This window comes from Choloepus didactylus, chromosome 21 (assembly GCF_015220235.1).
Source record: "Choloepus didactylus isolate mChoDid1 chromosome 21, mChoDid1.pri, whole genome shotgun sequence".
NCBI lineage: Eukaryota > Metazoa > Chordata > Mammalia > Pilosa > Megalonychidae > Choloepus > Choloepus didactylus.
The window spans coordinates 548,342-565,895 of NC_051327.1; the positions used below are offsets into that span (position 1 = coordinate 548,342).

Here is a 17,554-nt window from a genome sequence, read left to right on the forward strand (position 1 = left end):
ACAAATGTATAGCGACTTTAAGAAAAGGTACCTTTGAACTTGGGATTTTAATATAACTTGCATTAATTCAGTTCTCCACATTGATCTGGACAATTGATCCCAAAAGGCCACTTCAGGTGGTATCTCAGGTGGTTCAGAATCGGCAACTACTGTAAAAGATGAGCCTTGCTACAGAGTATGTGCTAAACGTTTATTGTCATTTGCACTACTTTGGCCACCTATAAAGTTCTAAATGTTCATATATAAAGTAAAATAAATGAATAAGACAAATAAAACAAGGACACCTGTTATGTACATGGTGTTTCTGCACAGAATGCTAAGTGGAGCGTTCTCATCTTTTCCTATTTGGGGCATGAGAGTGGCTGCCTTTAGCATGTGAAGCTGCTCATGAGATGAGAGTCTTGTTCCATCCTCACAGCTCAAATACGAATGCTTTGTGCATTCCTAAATTCCTTTTCACTCATACCATTTGGGGAAGTTCACTCTTTGCTTAAAAGAAATTAAGGCTTCAGATTTTACAGGACTTACATGTACATCATAGGCTCCATGTTGGCTTATCAGTAACTGCTGCTCTATATATCTATCGGTTTTTATTTCCATTTTTCTTTTTTGTATGAGAAGACTAGTATTAGCAAATACATATTTTCATCTACTCATGGCATTCAGTTTGCGTAATCAAGGCTAAGTATATTATTTAAGACAATGACTGGTCTTCACAACAGGACAAATGGAATATCAGTCATTGAGTTGCTATTTGTTTTTATATTATATAGATTTTTTATATACGTTTTATAATGGCATTCACTCTTTGGTGACTTTGACAAAATGTTGCTATAAAGTTTTGAGTTAAAAAGTTGTGGACTAGGAAATTGGAAGCCTGAGTTCTTATCTCCTCCCTCCAACTAGCTAACTCTGTACTCTGAGCACTTATTTAGCCTATCAGAGTTCCTCTTCCCTTAAGAGGAATGGTTTATATTTTAGAGTATTATTATTTTGCCATAGCTTTTGCTTAGCATTGTACAATGTCAAAAAGGTCCTATGATTCTGAAGTCCAAAGCCCTCTCATGTTTTTTAATATTGCCCAATTTAAGTTTAAGCAAACTAGAACTTGAAATTTGGTTGTTTTCAAATGGTCTTTGATGTTTGATATTTGAGTGGCAGAATACTTGCAGGACAGTCTGATATAATGAACCTCATAAAATACTTAGCTCTTTTTGGCACCAAATAAATATTAGCTTTATAGGTCCAGAATGGACTATTTAAAAATTAAGATCACCTTGCCTGTTGAAGTGAAAACTCTGGTTGGAATCTTGTATTTTATAGTATGCTTAGCCGGTCTAGCTGGGAATGTTTAACATCTAACATGACTTTTACCCCTCTTAGTCCTCCAAAACCCAAGGACTCTGTGTCTGCAGCTGTGCCTGTACCAGGAAGAAACAACAGTCAGATAACCACCGGCCAAAATCAGGCCCAGGCAGCTGCCAGCTCCCACCAGCTTGCCGTCAGCCCAGCTCACAACTCCGCTGGTCCCAGTCCTCATACTTTGCGCCGAGGTGAGTACCACCTTTACTCTGTGCACTTGAGGAGCAATGTACAAACCTCCTTGGGTTAGTGCAAGGATTTAGGTTGCACTGAAGTTCTTGGATAGATTGTTCCATGTCCATTATAAAAAATGACAAGCAGGAAGATCAGTCATTAAAGAAAAAGGGTTACTGAGAAATGAAAAAGAGAGCAGAAAAGCAGACATTTAGGAAAATGCTTTTCCTCAGGACAACAAAGTTCAATAAGCAAAAGTCCTCTCTCAGTGAGCTGGGATCTCACCTGGTTCATACACTCCAGTATTCCTAACTCATATAGTGCGCATTTCATGGAGCGTTCATTCAGTAAACATGTGCATGTCTGGGAGTTCCAAGTGCCTCTCAGGTCTAAAACAATTGGCAGTGATTTTGCCCCCCCCCCCCAGGGACTTTTTTTTTTAAATACAGTTTTATTGAGATATATTCACATACCATACAGTCATCCACAGTGTACAATTAGTTATTCACAGTACCATCATCTAGTTGTGCATTCATCACCAGAATCTTTTTTTTAACGTTTTCCTTACTTCACGAAACATAAAAATAAAAGTAAAAAAGAACACTGAAAACATCCCATCCTTCCCATCCCACCCTATTTTCATTTAATTTTTGTCCCCATTTTTCTACTCATCTGTCTGTACACTGGGTAAATGGAGTGTGAACCACACGGTTTTCACAATCACACAGTGACCTCATGACTCCATTTGATCTCTCAGCCACTGAAACTTTGTTTCATTCTGCTTCCCCCTTTTGGTCAGGAAGATTTGCTCAATCTCACGATGCCAGACTCTCATCACCAGAGTCTTGTCCCATGTTGCCAGGGAGATTTACACCTCTGGGAGTCATGTTCCACGTAGGCCCCCCAGGGACATTTGCAGTGACAGTTTTGGTTGTCACAACTGGGGATGGCTAGAGGCAAGGGTTGCTGCTAAACATCCTATAATGCACAGGACAGCCCACACAAAACAAAGAATTATCTGGGCCAAAATGTCAGTAGTCCCTAGGTTGAGAAACCCTGGTCTAGCAAAGAACATAATTCAATGAAGATGTTTTTAAAGACAGTTAAAACCCATGTGAACCTGTTTTTTTGGTTTGCTAAAGCTGCTGGGATGCAGTATACCAGAACTCAGTTGGCTTTTATAATGGGGATTCATTAGGTTACAAATTTACAGTTCTAAGGCCATAAAATATCCAAATTAAGGCATCAAGAAGAAGATACCTTCTCTGAGGAAAGGCTGCTGGCATCTAGGGTTCCTCACCTCAGTCACATAGGAAGACACCTGGCGACATCTGCTGGTCCTTCTCTCCTGGGTTCCAGTTTCAATGGCTTTCTCCCAATGTCTCTCTCTGGGTGTTTTCTCTCTCTTACCCTCATAAAGGACCCTAGTTAAGGGATTAAGATCCACCCTGAAAGGCCTGGGTCACATCCCAATTGAACCAGAAGGTTCCCCCCTCCCCCCCATAGTTCTGCCCCCACAGGGATGGATTAACAGAATGTGCTTTTTGTGAGGTATGTAACAGTTCCAAACCAGCACACCTGTGTTTTAATTCCCACCTGCATTTATCTGAAGTATCAGTATTACCCACTCCAGAGTGACTTGCCATTTTGCTAGCTCAAGAAACCGTGAATTTATCATAGCAAGTGTATTTTGTGTGTATTAAAAAAATATATTTCTGAGCCTATATTGTTTTTTCCATCTACTCTGTTATAAAGGCAGAGGAAATATTAAAAATAGCAGTTTTGCCTTTGAAAAACCTCCAGTTAGTAGGAAAGACTGAAGTATATACCTGATAAATCCTTAGAGAAATACTTATAGGGCAACAAACATAACCAAGTATATGATACAATTTAAGAGTCAAGTGACATCATCAAGATGGTGGTGTAAGACCATCCCCAGAACCGTTTCCCCTTAGAGACAGCTAAATAAAAGGGCAGATTCAACTTGCTTGGAACTCTGGAGAATGATAGAGACTGACAGGAAGACTGCAAATACTAAATCAAAGGGAAGAAACACCGAAAGACATAAGTGGTCGGAGAGTGGTGTGAACTTGACAGTCTGGACCCATTTCCTGTGCTTGGTCCCTTGTGGTTTAAGAGAGGCTAATAGTGGAAGCACTACAACCACAGAGTCACCCATGCAGTGACTAGAGTCCCACACACATTCAGGCAAGACAACCAAGACCTCATAGACCCTCACCGGGGCCCTAGCAGTCAGTGTGTGTGCACATACAAAACACCTGCCAGAAAGCAAATCAGTGTCCAGTGGAACTATTTGCAAACTGCACACTCCCAACCCGTCCCCTAATTGCTGGTGCACTTAACTGAAAAATAGGGTATTTCTGAGCATTCACCCCGTCTTGGTTCCATGGGTTGGAAACCTCTCTTGTGAAGTTACTAGAGGTAGAAAAGCCACACAAAAAGGGGAAACAACTACTTTAAGGCAGGGCCATCACAGGGCTGAAAGCTTCAGTGAGATGGCACCCAGAGCACAGGAGAAGAGTTGAGCAAATCATAGTGACTGGGGAGAAAAGTTTACAAAAAAAAAAAAAAAAAAGAACAGTTTGGTTCTCATAGAGGAGGAACATAGGAAAGGAAATCCTCTCATGGAAGGGGAACAGTCATCATTATAGGGTCATCTTAAAGATTACCTTACAGGCATAAGGCAAGAGGCAGGTGTAGAAAGACCTAAAAAACATCCAAACTGATAAACACAGGCTGCTCTGAAGGTTCTATATAAACTGGACCAAGCGTGGATGAAAAGCCTTAACCACAGAGCCAGTCTACACAAAAATCCCTGACTTCCTGAGTTAGCACATCAAAACAATCAAAGACCCAGACATCAACAAAAGATCACAAGCCATACAAAGAAACAGGAAGTGTTGACTCAGTCAAGGGAACAAATTAAAACTTGAGAAGAAACAAAGACAGTAGAACAATTAATCAAAGACGTTCGGTCAAATCTAAATCAGTTCAAGGACCTAAAGGAAAATATAGACAGAAATAAACTAAATATGGATACAGAACTAAAGGAAATAAAAGAGCCATGCATGGACCAAAAAAAAAAAAAAAAAAAATAGGAAGTTTAAAAAGGAACATAACAGAATTTACAGGGATGAAAACCACAATAATGGAGATTAAAAAAAATATACACCAGAGGTGTTCAACAGCAGATTTGAACAGGCAGAAGAAACATTCAGCAAACTAGAAGGCAAGACAATTGAAATCATACAGTTGGAAGAGCAGAAAGAGAAAAGACTAAAAAAGTGAGCAGAGCCTAGGGGACCTGTGGGTCAACATGAAGCATATTGCATTATGGGTGTCCCAGAAGGAAAGGAAAAGGAGAAAAGGGACAGAAAGAATATTTGAGGAAATAATGGCTGAAATTTCCCAAATCTTACAAAAGATGTAAATATACATGGTAAGGAATTGCAATAAATTCCAAACAGGATAAACCTTAATAGACATCTCCAGGACACACACTAATCAAAATGTTAAATGCCAGAAATAGAGAATTCTGAAAGCAGCAAGAGGAAAGTGATTTGTGACTAAGGATCTTCGATAAGACTAAGTGCTGATTTCTCATCAGAAACTATGGAGGCAAGAAGGCAGTGATATGACATATTTAAGGTAGTAAAAGAGAAAAACTGCCAGGCAGGAATTCTATTATCTGGCAAAACTGTCAAAAGTGAGAGAGAGTTGAAGACATTCACAAATTAACAAAAACTGAGTTCAGTGATGAAACTAGAGCATTCATTACTAAGACACCAACCCTACAAAAAGGAAGTTCTTCAGGTTAAAAGGAAAAGACGAGATAGTAGGTTGGAGCAGTATGAAGAAGTGAGGAACTCCAGTGTGGTGGTTTGGAGCTGTGTACCCCAGAAAAACATGTTCTTAAACTTAATGTGTTCCTGTGGGTGTGAACTCTTGTAAATAGAACCCTCTGATGAGGTTATTTCAGATAAGATATGTCTTAATGCTATTACTAAAGGTCTTATAGGGAAGATCATAGAGAAAGAAAAATGCCACAAAGGGAGCAACCAGTAGCTGAAAGTCAGCGAAGCCCAGAAGAGAATGGAGAAGCCAAGAGAGGTCACCATGTGCATTGCCATGTGACAGAAGAGCCAGGGACCAAGGATCACTGGCTGCCTGCTCCACAGCCTCACAGTCTTCTGGGAGAAAGCATCACCTTGATGCTCCTTGATTTTGGACTTCTAGCCTCAAAACCATGAGCCAATAAATTCCTGTCGTTTAAGCCAACACATTGCATGATATTTGCTAGAGCAGCCAAGAAAATGAAAACATTCTATAAAGGTACTTACATGGATAAATGCAAAATCCAGTAGTATGGTATCCTCAGTGTAACTCTGCTCTTTATTTCCTATAAGATTTAGAACATAGTTGAATAAGAAATAATCATGTTTCCATGTTACGGACATGCAAAATATAAGAGGTGGTGTGGGACAAAAACAACACAGAGGGAAAGCAGGGGTTATAGGAGAAGAGATTGTGAATGCCATTGAAGTTAAATTGGTATCTTTTTTTTTTTTAATTAAGATTGTTCACAGAGACCATACAGTTATCCAAAATCCAAAGTGTACGATCAGTTGCCCATGGTACTGTCATACATCTGTGCATCCATCACCACAATTAATTTTTTTTCAATTTTTAGAACATTTTCATTACTCCAGAAAAGAAATAAAGACAAAGAAAGGAACCTCATATCCTCCTATACCCCTAACCACTCCCCTCCATTACTGATTCATAGTATTGGTATAGGACATTTGTTACTGTTGATGAAAGAATGTTAAAATACTACTAACTGTAGTATATAGTTTGCAATAAGTGTATATATTTTTCCTATATACCCTTCTATTATTAACTTCTAGGTATAATGTCATACATTCACTTTACTCTAATGAGAGAGATTTCTAATATTTGTACAGGTAATCATGGACATTGTCCACCACAAGATTCACTGTTTTATACATTCCCATCTTTTAACCTCCAACTTTCCTTCTGGTGACATATGTGACTCTGAGCTTACCCTTTCTGCCACATTCACAGACTATTCAGCACTATTAGTTTTCTCACAACATGCTACCATCAACTGTGTCCACTCCAAATGTTTAAGTGCACCCTAGTTGACCATTCTGCTCATAATCAACCACTCTCCATTCCTTAGCCCTATTCTATATCCTGGTAACTTACATTTCATGTCTGTGAGTTTACGTATTATTATAACTAGTTCGTATCAGTGAGACCCTGCAATATTTGTCCTTATGTGTCTGTCTTATTTCACTCAATATAGTGCCCTCAAGCTTTCTTCATCAACACATTTTTTTAAGACGGTTTTGTTCACATACTGTACATTCCATCCTAAGTAAACAATTGATGGTTCCCTGTAGAGTCACATATTCATGTATTCACTACCATCACCATTATCTATATAAGGACTTCCCCATTTCTTCCACAAAGAAGGAGGGAGAGTCAAATAAGGTAGAGAGACAAAAGAAAGAAAAGAAAAAGAGAAAAGAAAGAAAAAAAATAAAAACATGACAGCTAGGAAGCAGTGAAAGGAAAGATAGCATTAAACCAAAGTTGAATAAAGAGTTAGACAACATCACCAATGCCAAGAGTCCCATATACCTCCCCTATGTCCCCCCCGCCGCCTATGCATTTAGCTTTGGTATATTGCCTTTGTTACATTAAGGAAGGATAATACAATGTTTCTATTAATTATAGTCTCTAGTTTGCATTGATTGTATTTTCCCCCATCCCACCCTATTTTTAACAAATGTTGACATTCGTTTATTTCCCCTCATGTAAAAACATATGTGTACCTTTTATCACAATCGTTGAGCACCCTAAGTTTCACTGAGTTATACAGTCCCAGTCTTTATCTTTCGTCTTTCCTTCTGGTGACCCACATGCTCCTTTCCTCTTTCAACCATACTCACAGTCATCTTTTTTCAGTGTACTTACATTGCTGTGCTACTATCTCCCAAAATTGTTTTCCAAACCTCTCACTCCTGTCTTTTCCTTTCTGTCTGTAATGCTCCCTTTAGTGTTTCCTGTAGAGCAGGTTATCTTCTTCACAAACTCGGTCATTGTTTGTTTTTCAGAGAATATGTTTGTCTTCATATTTGAAGGACAGTTTTGCCAGATATAGGATTCTTGGCTGGTGGTTTTTCTCTTTCAGTATCTTAAATATATCACACCATTTCCTTCTTACCTCCATGGTTTCTGCTGAGAAATCCGCACATAGTCTCATCAAGCTTGCTTTGTATGTGATGGATCGCTTTTCTCTTGCTGCTTTCAGGATTCTTTCTTTTATCTTTGACGTTTGAGAATCTGTTTAATAAGTGTCTTGGCCTAGGCCTATTCAGATCTATTCTGTTTGGGGTATGCTGTGCTTCTTGGATCTCTAATTTTATGTCTTTCATAAGAGATGGGAAATTTTCATTGATTATTTCCTCTGTTATTGCTTCTGCTCCTTTTCCCTTCTCTTCTTTTTCTGGGACACCCATCACATGTACATTAATGCGTTTCATGTTGTCATTCAATTTCTGGAGACATTGCTCATGTTTTTCCATTCTTTTCTCTATCTGTTCTTTTGTGTGTAGGCTTCCAGGTGTCTTGTTCTCCAGTTCCTGATCTGCTGTTGTATGTTTCCATTGTGTCTTTCATCTCTTGTGTTGTGCCTTTCATTTCCATAGATTCTGCCAGTTTTTTTTTTTGAACTTTTGATTTCTACCTTATGTACACCCAGTGTTTTCATTATACAGTTCAGCTCTTTTGCCATATGTTCCCTGAACCTTTTGAATTGATTTAGCATTAGTTGTTTAAATTCCTGTATCTCAGTTGAAGTGTAAGTTTGTTCCTTTGACTGGGCCATAACTTCATTCTTCTTAGCGTAGGTTATAGTTTTCTGTTATCTAGGCATCTGCTTTCCTTGGTTACCCCAATCAGGTTTTCCCAGACCAGAATGTGCTGAGATCTCAGTAGGGGGCAATATTCAGTATCAGGTCTCTCTGAGGGTGTGTCTTTGAAGATTGATACACGCTTTGAGGCCTCAAGCCACTGTGCTTTTCTGCCCAGCAGGTAGCACCTGTCAGGCTGTCACTCCAGACTGTTGTAAGGAGGTGTGGCCCATAGCTGTTTTCCCCCAGGCTCTGGGGTCTGGTTCTGAATGGAAGGCGGGTAGTAGAGCTTGGCAGCACCTTTTTCCTCTTAGGGGCAGTACACCCCCTGGGGAGATATCATTTGCATTTGAGTAGTCCCTCTGACTCTGCTGTCTCCCCCCTTGTCTGGGTCAGAACACTGCGAACTGAAAATGGCTGAGGCTTTCTCTACCGAACCGAAAAAGGGACAGAAAGCCCCCCTTCAAGGCTAGTCCATGGCCACCCTCATTTTCACCCATTGGCCAGAGATAGCACCCGGTCCTCTGGGCTCCGCCTCCCTCCCAGAGAGGTCCTCTGGCTCTCCAAGGTCATTCATCACCAAAATCCTCTGTCTGCTTGTTGGGGATTCATAACTTGTATTGAGCAGTCAGCCTTTGTTAATTAAAACCTCAGTTGGAGCTGGGTTGAGGTATATTCACTTGTTCAGAGAGTGCTGCTCTCTAGCACAGTGAGGCTTTGTACTTTGGGCTACCATGGGGGAGGGGCTCTTGGCTCGGGTCTGCAGTCTTCACTTACAGATTTCATTCTGTGATCTTAGGCATTCCTCCCAATCCAGGTTGTTGTATGATGTCTGGACAGTCACGTTTGTCGTCCAGCAGTTATTCCATATTATTTGCTAGTTGTTCCTGGTTGTTGATTAATTGTTCCGGGGGGACTGACTAACTTCCACTCTTCTCTATGCTGCCATCCTCTTCCGACCAAATTGGTATTTTTTTAGACTAGTAGGTTATAGGCTTAGGTTGTTTAATACAAACCTCAGAGTAACCGCAAAGAAAGTATTTAAAATATATACAGAAACAAATGAGAAGGATCAGTTACATGACAAAAGATCAACTAAAAGAAAGCTGCAATAAGGAAAAGGGACAAAAAAGATATAAGATGTGTAAGAAATAAAGCACAAAATGGCTGAAATAAGCCCCGCCTTATCAGTAATTACACTTATCGCTTCCACATCCCGACTTTCCCCATCACTGTTTTGATACATTGCGAGTCGGCGTAAGAAATTAAATGGGAATTTTGGGGGACTTTTGTGGAAGCTGCAGATGACATGCAAAGGCCAGCAGATAACACAGAAAAAGTTTATAAACTCAGAAATGCATAAAATATAGTACTTTATAATAAAAAAACAACATAGTTTATCTTTTAATACCAATAAGGAACTATAAACACCCCAGAAAAGAAGAAGAAAAAATTCAAACTTCTTCTCTGGTACAAAGGGAGGGCAAAAACTTTTACATGGGTTTTCCACATTGTGAGGGCACTGCTCCCCTAAACCCTGTGACGTGGATGGGATAACTGTACACTGAATGTAAGTGGATTAAACTCCCCAATGAAAAGACACAGATTGGCAGAATGGATAGAAAAGCACAATCCAACTATGTGATGTTTACAAGAGAATCACCTTGAATCCAAGGACACAAATAGGTTGAAAGGGAAAGGATGGAAAAATAAATTGCTTGCAAATAACTGAAAGAGAGTTGGAGTAGCTGTAGTATTATCAGACAAAATAGACTTTAAGTCAAAGACTAATAAGAGACAAAGAAGGACACTATTTATCAATAAAAGGTTCAATCCACGAAGAAGAAATTACGATCAAATATTTGTGCATCTAACCACAGTGCATGTGTCCCAAGTAACAGTGCTCCAAAATACGTGAGGGAAACTGACAAAACTGAAGGGAGAAATACTCAAACATACCACATTCATCAGTGGATAGAACATCTAGCCAGAAGATCAGTAAGGAAATGGAGAACTTCAACAAGACTATAAATGAACTAGACACACACACACATACACACACACACACCTTTTCTGCTGACCTCCTAGTGTTGAATTCTCCTATGTAAATGCATGTTGGTGGTAACTGCACTGCTGTGGGGAATAGTAAAGACACTAGTCTGACTGCTGCGAAGGTCAGTCCAAGGCTTAAGTGAGAAACAAAGGTGGGTAGGCCAGGCAGGGCAGAGATGGAAGTCCTCCAAAGTGAGATTTAGCGTTCACACCTGACCCCTAAGCAGAGGGGAGCCGTGCTAGGTAAAGTGAAGTGGTGTACAAAAGCAGTATTTTCAGAAGGTTGACTTGGCTCTAGGAGGCCACTCTGGCTATGGCAATGACATTGGCAGCGTGGTGAGACCCCACCTAAGGGGATGGCAGTGACCACAGGAAAGGGTGAATCCAGGCGAGTCGGATGTTCTCTCATGGATTGGTTCATGCTGGTCATCATGAAAGGCAATTTTAATAAATGGGAAAAGGCCCTGGACTCCAGAGTTTGAGTAATAGCTTTTCCCTAAAGTTGCATGACTGGTTAAAAGGCTATTAATTTGACCTTTCCGAACTACAAATGTAAAGTAGACATAAAATGCCTATGAATATATCTGATCTATGACAGCACTGTCTTTAAAAATGTTAGGTGGAGTTTTTACACATTACAGACAGGGAGACAAATTCAGGTACACTACTTGGTTACAGACCCTCACTTATCCTGCTGAAGGCCGTCTTCTCCTCTGGGCCATCCTCATCCTCATCTGTATGCCATCTGATCCATGAGGAAATTTAGGTCTTCTCTGCTTGGATTCCAGGTATAATCCTGGTTTCAGATCATTTCCATCATAGCCACATTAGGAGACTTCCGTGATTCCTGAAATCAGATATCTGGCTTTTTTGCAAGATGAGTTTGATCCTTTCTGTTCCCCATTCACAGCCTCCCACCACTTGTTTAGGTGGTCTAGGACAAGGCCTTCCTTTCGCCCAGCCTTGCCTCATCATAGGACTTGGACCCCATGCACCGTCATGCTGCTATAGTGCTTCCTCTCCTAATTCCCTTTGTACCCTTAAATGTCAGGAATGATCTTTTACTCAGTATAAACTTACAATTAATACTGCTTAGTACAGAAAGCTAAAAACTGAAATTAAAAGTTTCTTGTGGCAACCAGACTACAGCTAATATTCCAGGGTTTGTCCCTGGTAAGCTGATTGGTCATTGAGATGTCAAAAAGGTTTTCCAAGTTCCAGGGTCAAAAGTTGTAGGACAGCATAGAAGAGAAGACTTTACCCTTTTTAATCCTGAATTCTGAGCTCTGTGAACAGGGAACCAGGCATTGTAGGAAGGAGGAAGTGGAAATAAGGGTCCCTTGGAGTCCAGATGACACAGGTGTCAAACTCTCTTCTGCCACTTACTAGCTGTGTGACTTTTTGCAAAACTCGTGACATCCCGGAGGCCTCAGTTATCTGCACTGCAAAATGGTTATGGCAATGCCTATCTTGCAGTGAGCTTATGAGACTTAGAGAAAATTTATGGAAAGGGCCTAACCTGGTACATGTGACATATAAGGTCAGTGATACACATTAGTTTCTCTCCTTCATTTCCTTCTCTCTTTCTTGGAGGATGAGTGTGATCTTGGCAGAAATTGAACAATGCTAAAGTCTCTCTTTTCCACCCACCTCTCTCAGCCCAAAACTAGGTCTCCAGATCCATTGTTTTTCCACCCTGTCCCCAGGCCCTTTCCAGGATCTATCCTGTCTCCTCCTGCCCTCCTCAGTACCAAATTCCCAACACTTAGTGATGCTGATCTTAGCTGGTGTAGAGAGGGAGTGATCTGATTCAGCTCTCTTTAGGAAATAATACTAAGATGGCTTAGGGCAAAGGACATAGTATCAGTTGACCAATTGTGCTTGGTTTGAGGAGTGGGGGCAGTATTGCTCCTCCAGCTGCACTTGCTTTACTCTTTTTTCTCCTGTGCTCTCAGGGCAGGAGAGAAGGATTGCAGGAGTGAGCTCAGAGCAGCATCTCTGCAAGGGTAGTGCTGCCTCTGTTAACGGAGTTTTCTTTTTTATTGAACTTCTTTAACAGCAGGTCTTTAAAGGCCTATGTGTATTATGTAATTTTTTTTTAATTAACTTCTTTTTTGGAATAATTTTAGATGTAAAGAAAAGTTGCAAAGATAGTACCGAGAATTTCTGTCCACCCTTATCCAGTTTCCTCTTCTTGCTCACATCTTACATCACCAGGGTTCATTTGTCACAACTAAGAAACCAATATTAGTATATTGCTGTGACTTCATTTGGGTTTCTCCAGGGTTTTCATGAATGTCCTGTTCCTGTTCCAGGATCCAATCCAGGACACCACATTGCATTTTGTTGCCCCTTCTCTTTAGTCTTCTCTGGTCTGTCACAGTTTCTCAGTCTTTCCTTGTTTTTCATGCACTTGGCATTTTTTAGAATGTCTCTGCATTTGGGTTTGGTGATGCTTTTCTCATGGGGCAATGGGTTTTTGGGGAGGAAGACCACAGAGCCATTTTCATCACATTATATCTGGGGCACATGACATCAACATGACTTATTCCTGGGAAGCTTAACCTTGGTCACCTGGCTAGGGTAGTGTTAGCTCTTGTGCTCTTCTTACTGAATGGTGTTTTGTTTCTTGCTCCCTTTGTGCAGGTGTTAAAAAACCTGCTCCAGCACCCCCAAAACCAGGAAACCCACCTCCTGGCCATCCTGTGGGCCAGAGCTCTCCAGGAACATCTCAGCATCCACCCAGTCTGTCACCAAAGCCATCTACCAGAAGTCCTTCTCCTCCCACTCAGCACATAGGCCAGGCTCCCAGCCAGCCTTCCGCCACCTCCCAGCTCTCTGCACCCCGGAGGTACTCCAGCAGCCTGTCTCCAATACAAGCCCCCAGTCACCCGCCGCCACAGCCCCCGACCCAGGCCACGCCTCTGATGCACACCAAACCAGGGAGCCAGGGCTCTCCCAACCCCATGGCATTGCCCAGTGAGCATGGACTTGAGCAGCCATCTCACACCCCTCCCCAGACTCCAACACCCCCCAGTACTCCGCCCCTAGGAAAACAGAATCTCGGCCTGCCAGCTTCTCAGACCCAGGCGGTGAGTAACCCTGAGACTGTGCAGCCACATGCTGGAACCTTACCAAGACCGAGACCAGTACCAAAGCCAAGAAACCGCCCCAGCATGCCCCCACCTCCTCATCCTCCCAGCACCCACTCAGCTGCAGATGGCAACAACCTCACCAACACGGCACCAACAGCTTCCAAAATAGTAACGGGTAAGTAGGAAAATGGTTCAGTTATTTCCGCCTTTCCTCTCTGCATTTCTTTTGTACTACTGCCCTTCATTTAGGCTTTGATATACAGCAGGCTACACCTACAGGCCAAATCTGGCCTTCAGTTCGTTATTGTAAATAAAGTTTTATTGGAACACAGCCATGCCCCTTTGTTTACATATTGTCTATGGCAGCTGCTGTGCAATTGAATAGTCCTGACAAACTGTGTGGCCTGCAAAGCCTAAAGTATTTACTGTCTGGTTCTTTATAGGAAAAGTTTGTCAACCCCTGATTTATGGTTTTATTATGTATTTAAGACTGATCTTCATTCACATTTTTCTGAGTATAATGACTTTTAATCCAGGTGAAAGGTTCAACATGCATGAAATTCACTTCTTAGTGAATTCTTCATCAAAATGCTTGTTTTCCTTCCAAGAGTAAAATGTTCATAGTGAATGAAGAGTTTCCAGTGTAACTTTAAAAAACATGATTTATGCCAAATTGGATATTCTGGGGGAGGGGAAATCTCAGGCATAGTCATATCAAAGTGGCTTAAAACAATGGTTTAAATGGCTTAAATGGTTTAATGGCTTAAAAACAAAAAATCAGGATTTTCCCATAAATTCCAGTGGAAATTTATTCTGGGGTGATGGTGATTATGCAGATATTGGTGGGCTGCTTAATGGAGTATTTTATAGGCAATTTAGAACGCAGCCATTAAATTTGATTATGATTTTAAAAAACCTTTCCATTCCAAATCCTCTAATTTACTGTTTGATTTAAGGGTGAATATTTTTTTTTAGTTCCTTAAAAAAATGGTAATTAAGAGCCTTGAATCATTGTTCTAAATGAGGGTATTTTTGTTTAAAAAGCTGAAGTATACCTCTGGGCTCTCTAACCATACTGATGACTTCGTAACTGAAAATCAGCCAAAGCTAAAACACCCAAAACTGGTACTCCAAATGATGAATGTTAACTGGCTAGTCTATCTTTTGATAATTTCTTTTTCAGACATATAATGCTTTTAAACATAATTTGCATGTGTTATAAATGGTTAATAACTTTTATCCCTTACACCTCAGTAAAACTTAAAAAAAAAAAAAAGCCACATTGGTTTTGTTTGTTTGTTTCCTAATAGATCCCCTTCCTAATACCCTCACAGGTGGGGAAGGTTTCCAGGACTAAGGTCTGTAACCACCCCCCGCCAAGCGCTTGTACTGCAGCTCCAAATGCTCTGCTTAGCTGTGTTCTGCATATGCGTTTTTCACTTTGTGCTCAGGAGTGGCCGTTTGACCCCATGCCATAGTAGTCAAGAGGCCATCCATTCTGTAGCATGTAGTCATTACTTGGTTTTTATCAAAAGCACTTTGAGCTGCAATGCTCCATATTCAAGGGGTAAATGTTATTAGATTAAGAGTCTGATTTCCATATGCTCAGATTAGATGCCAAGAATGTCTTCTTTCTTTTTGGTAAGCCTTTTCTTCTCAGCGTGATTGAGAATCAGCACGATATCATTGGTATCAGCATCTAACAAAAGAGGACTCAGGCACATTCAGCACGGAAAACTGTGTCCCATGTATCTTGAGCTTTTATTTTTAATTTCTGTATCTTAAGTGCAAGTTAACTGCATGGAACTGCTTAATTTGATGTTTGAAATTCTCAGGACCAAAAATAAATCTTCCCCAAAAGATCCTACAGTAAATTCCTTTGCATTCTAGCATGCTTACATTTTGCTTTCTTGAACTATATGAGCTTTTAAAAAGGCACCATGATGCTTCATTAGGTCATGCTTTTCAGTCCACATTTGGACATACTGGCTCTCATTACTGTATACAGGTTTCCTTTTATCAGCTGATCTGAGCTCTAAGCCTTTTGTGGGTTACTTAGCCAGAGTATTCACAACTTTGGTCTGTAAAACTCTCTGTAGAAACCAGAAGGGGCAAGTAAGAGTGTAATCTTTAAAAACACGGACAGGGGCATGGAGGGCAGTATGATTCCATCTTCCCAACTCTTTGGTGATTAGCCCAAAAGTCCAGGGTTGCCCACCTCTTGGGTCGCATGGGGAAGTCATTTACAGAGTGAAGTGACTAAACCCTAGTTGAGGCTGAGCCTTTTAACAAAAATTTAATCCTGTGACACACCAAAATTTTATTCCCAAATCATGTCTTTTATTTAGATGAAAAGACCATAAACCAGAATTGTGTCTTTTTTAATACTTTGTTCATCTGGGTTGTTTTTATTCCAGAAGGTTTTTGTACTGATCTGCTACAATACTGTAATGTACTGTTCTTTACATTTAATTGTCAGAAAAGTGAAATTTTATTTAAAAAAACTTTTTCTTAAGATAGTAGCTAAATATTTAAAAACCAATCTATGCTATGAATCTCCTGACTCAAGAAATTCCAGGTGACCACAGTTGTCTTTGTATTACAGAATTAACCTTTAATTTCTTAAAATCCTATGACTATATTTGGAAGTCCACAAAGGACTTAGAGTTTATGAATGCACTAGTGTTGACCATGCTGTTAACCATTGGATGTAATCATTGGGTATTTTGAGAACAAAAAACTAAAATTCCTTGGACAGAACAATCCTTGAATATTATAATTTCAAATTTTTTATTTGGAAAACTTTAGAAGGACAAATTCCTGAAAGCAGATAATTGCTTTAGAACAATTAATCTTCAAGAATTGAATTAAGGTTTGTTTGGGATTAAGATATACTCCTGGGGGAGATTTTTGCTGCCAAGCAGGTTTTAGCAGCCGGTCTCCAGCAGCTCAACCCCAGGACCAGAGAATGGAAGGTTTTGGTGTCTTTTCGACTCTGTTCTTAATTGTTACTCCAGGAAACAGTAGTTTTGGTTCCCCAGGTAAAAAGTTTACAGCTTGCTGTTTTTAAAGTAATAGATTTTAGAAAAGAGTATTCTAATTTAAACATTTTATTAAACAATTTAGATGTATGACCTGCCATATTCAGTAAGAACTGAAATTGGAATATTTAATGGTAAGGAAAAGGCACCTGATTGGCCAAAGCATTTTTGCTGCTTTGTGATCATATTTGTGCACTAATGCCTATTACTAACCAGTCATCCTAACCCTGGCTGCTTGCATCCCTACTAATAGTGCATGAACTAAGGGAGGGCTGGCTTTATTCATGCTTGCTGTCAATTACTGCCAGTGCTAAGTGTGTTCACAGATATGTTAACAGGTGGCCACAGGGTTACAAAGAAAATCCTCTGGAGTAGAAAATATTTCTTAATTTAGTGAGCTTGAAAATACCCAAATACCATTGTGCAATGGGTAAACCAAGTGACTTCCATAACAGTCATTTAAAACTAGACACAGCTAGTTCTCATAGTGTTTTTCTTTAAAAATTAAACTCTCCTTCATGATGTAATTCCCTTAAAAAAACTAAGCATGTATATTAAAGAAAATATTGGAAATAGAAAAAATATGAAGTCGTCCATAGTTCTGCAACTGAAAAAGCCCACTATTGATATTTTGCTATTTTTTCTTTCAGTTTTATTTTTTTCTAGAGGGCAAGGTGGTTCATGGTCATAACTGTTTGACATATACAGATTTTGGTCCTGCCTTATTTTACTTTACATCATTTGCACTTTCCCATGTTACAATGTAGTTTTTTATGACCATCTTTAACAATGACTGCACATATATTTCCTCAAGCATATGTATTATTACCCATGGTTAGACATTTACGTGGCTTCTGCTTCTACTTGC

At 40.1% G+C, this 17,554-nt stretch overlaps 1 protein-coding gene across 8 annotated transcripts in view; it reads left to right on the forward strand.

Moving 5' to 3' along the window:
• Positions 1 to 17,554, forward strand: part of ARHGAP17 (Rho GTPase activating protein 17) — a 95,164-nt gene that overhangs the window by 72,297 nt on the left and 5,313 nt on the right. For 3 of the 8 annotated variants that reach the window (XM_037813547.1, XM_037813550.1, XM_037813551.1), the window contains 2 exons: positions 1,384 to 1,553; positions 13,197 to 13,820. In XM_037813547.1, coding sequence (XP_037669475.1) covers positions 1,384 to 1,553; positions 13,197 to 13,820 — 794 coding nt within the window. Of the gene's footprint in view, positions 1 to 1,383; positions 1,554 to 13,196; positions 13,821 to 14,955; positions 15,004 to 16,771; positions 16,821 to 17,554 lie in introns of all 8 variants that reach the window. The other 5 variants (XR_005213462.1, XR_005213464.1, XR_005213463.1 and 2 more) reach the window with 4 other exon arrangements.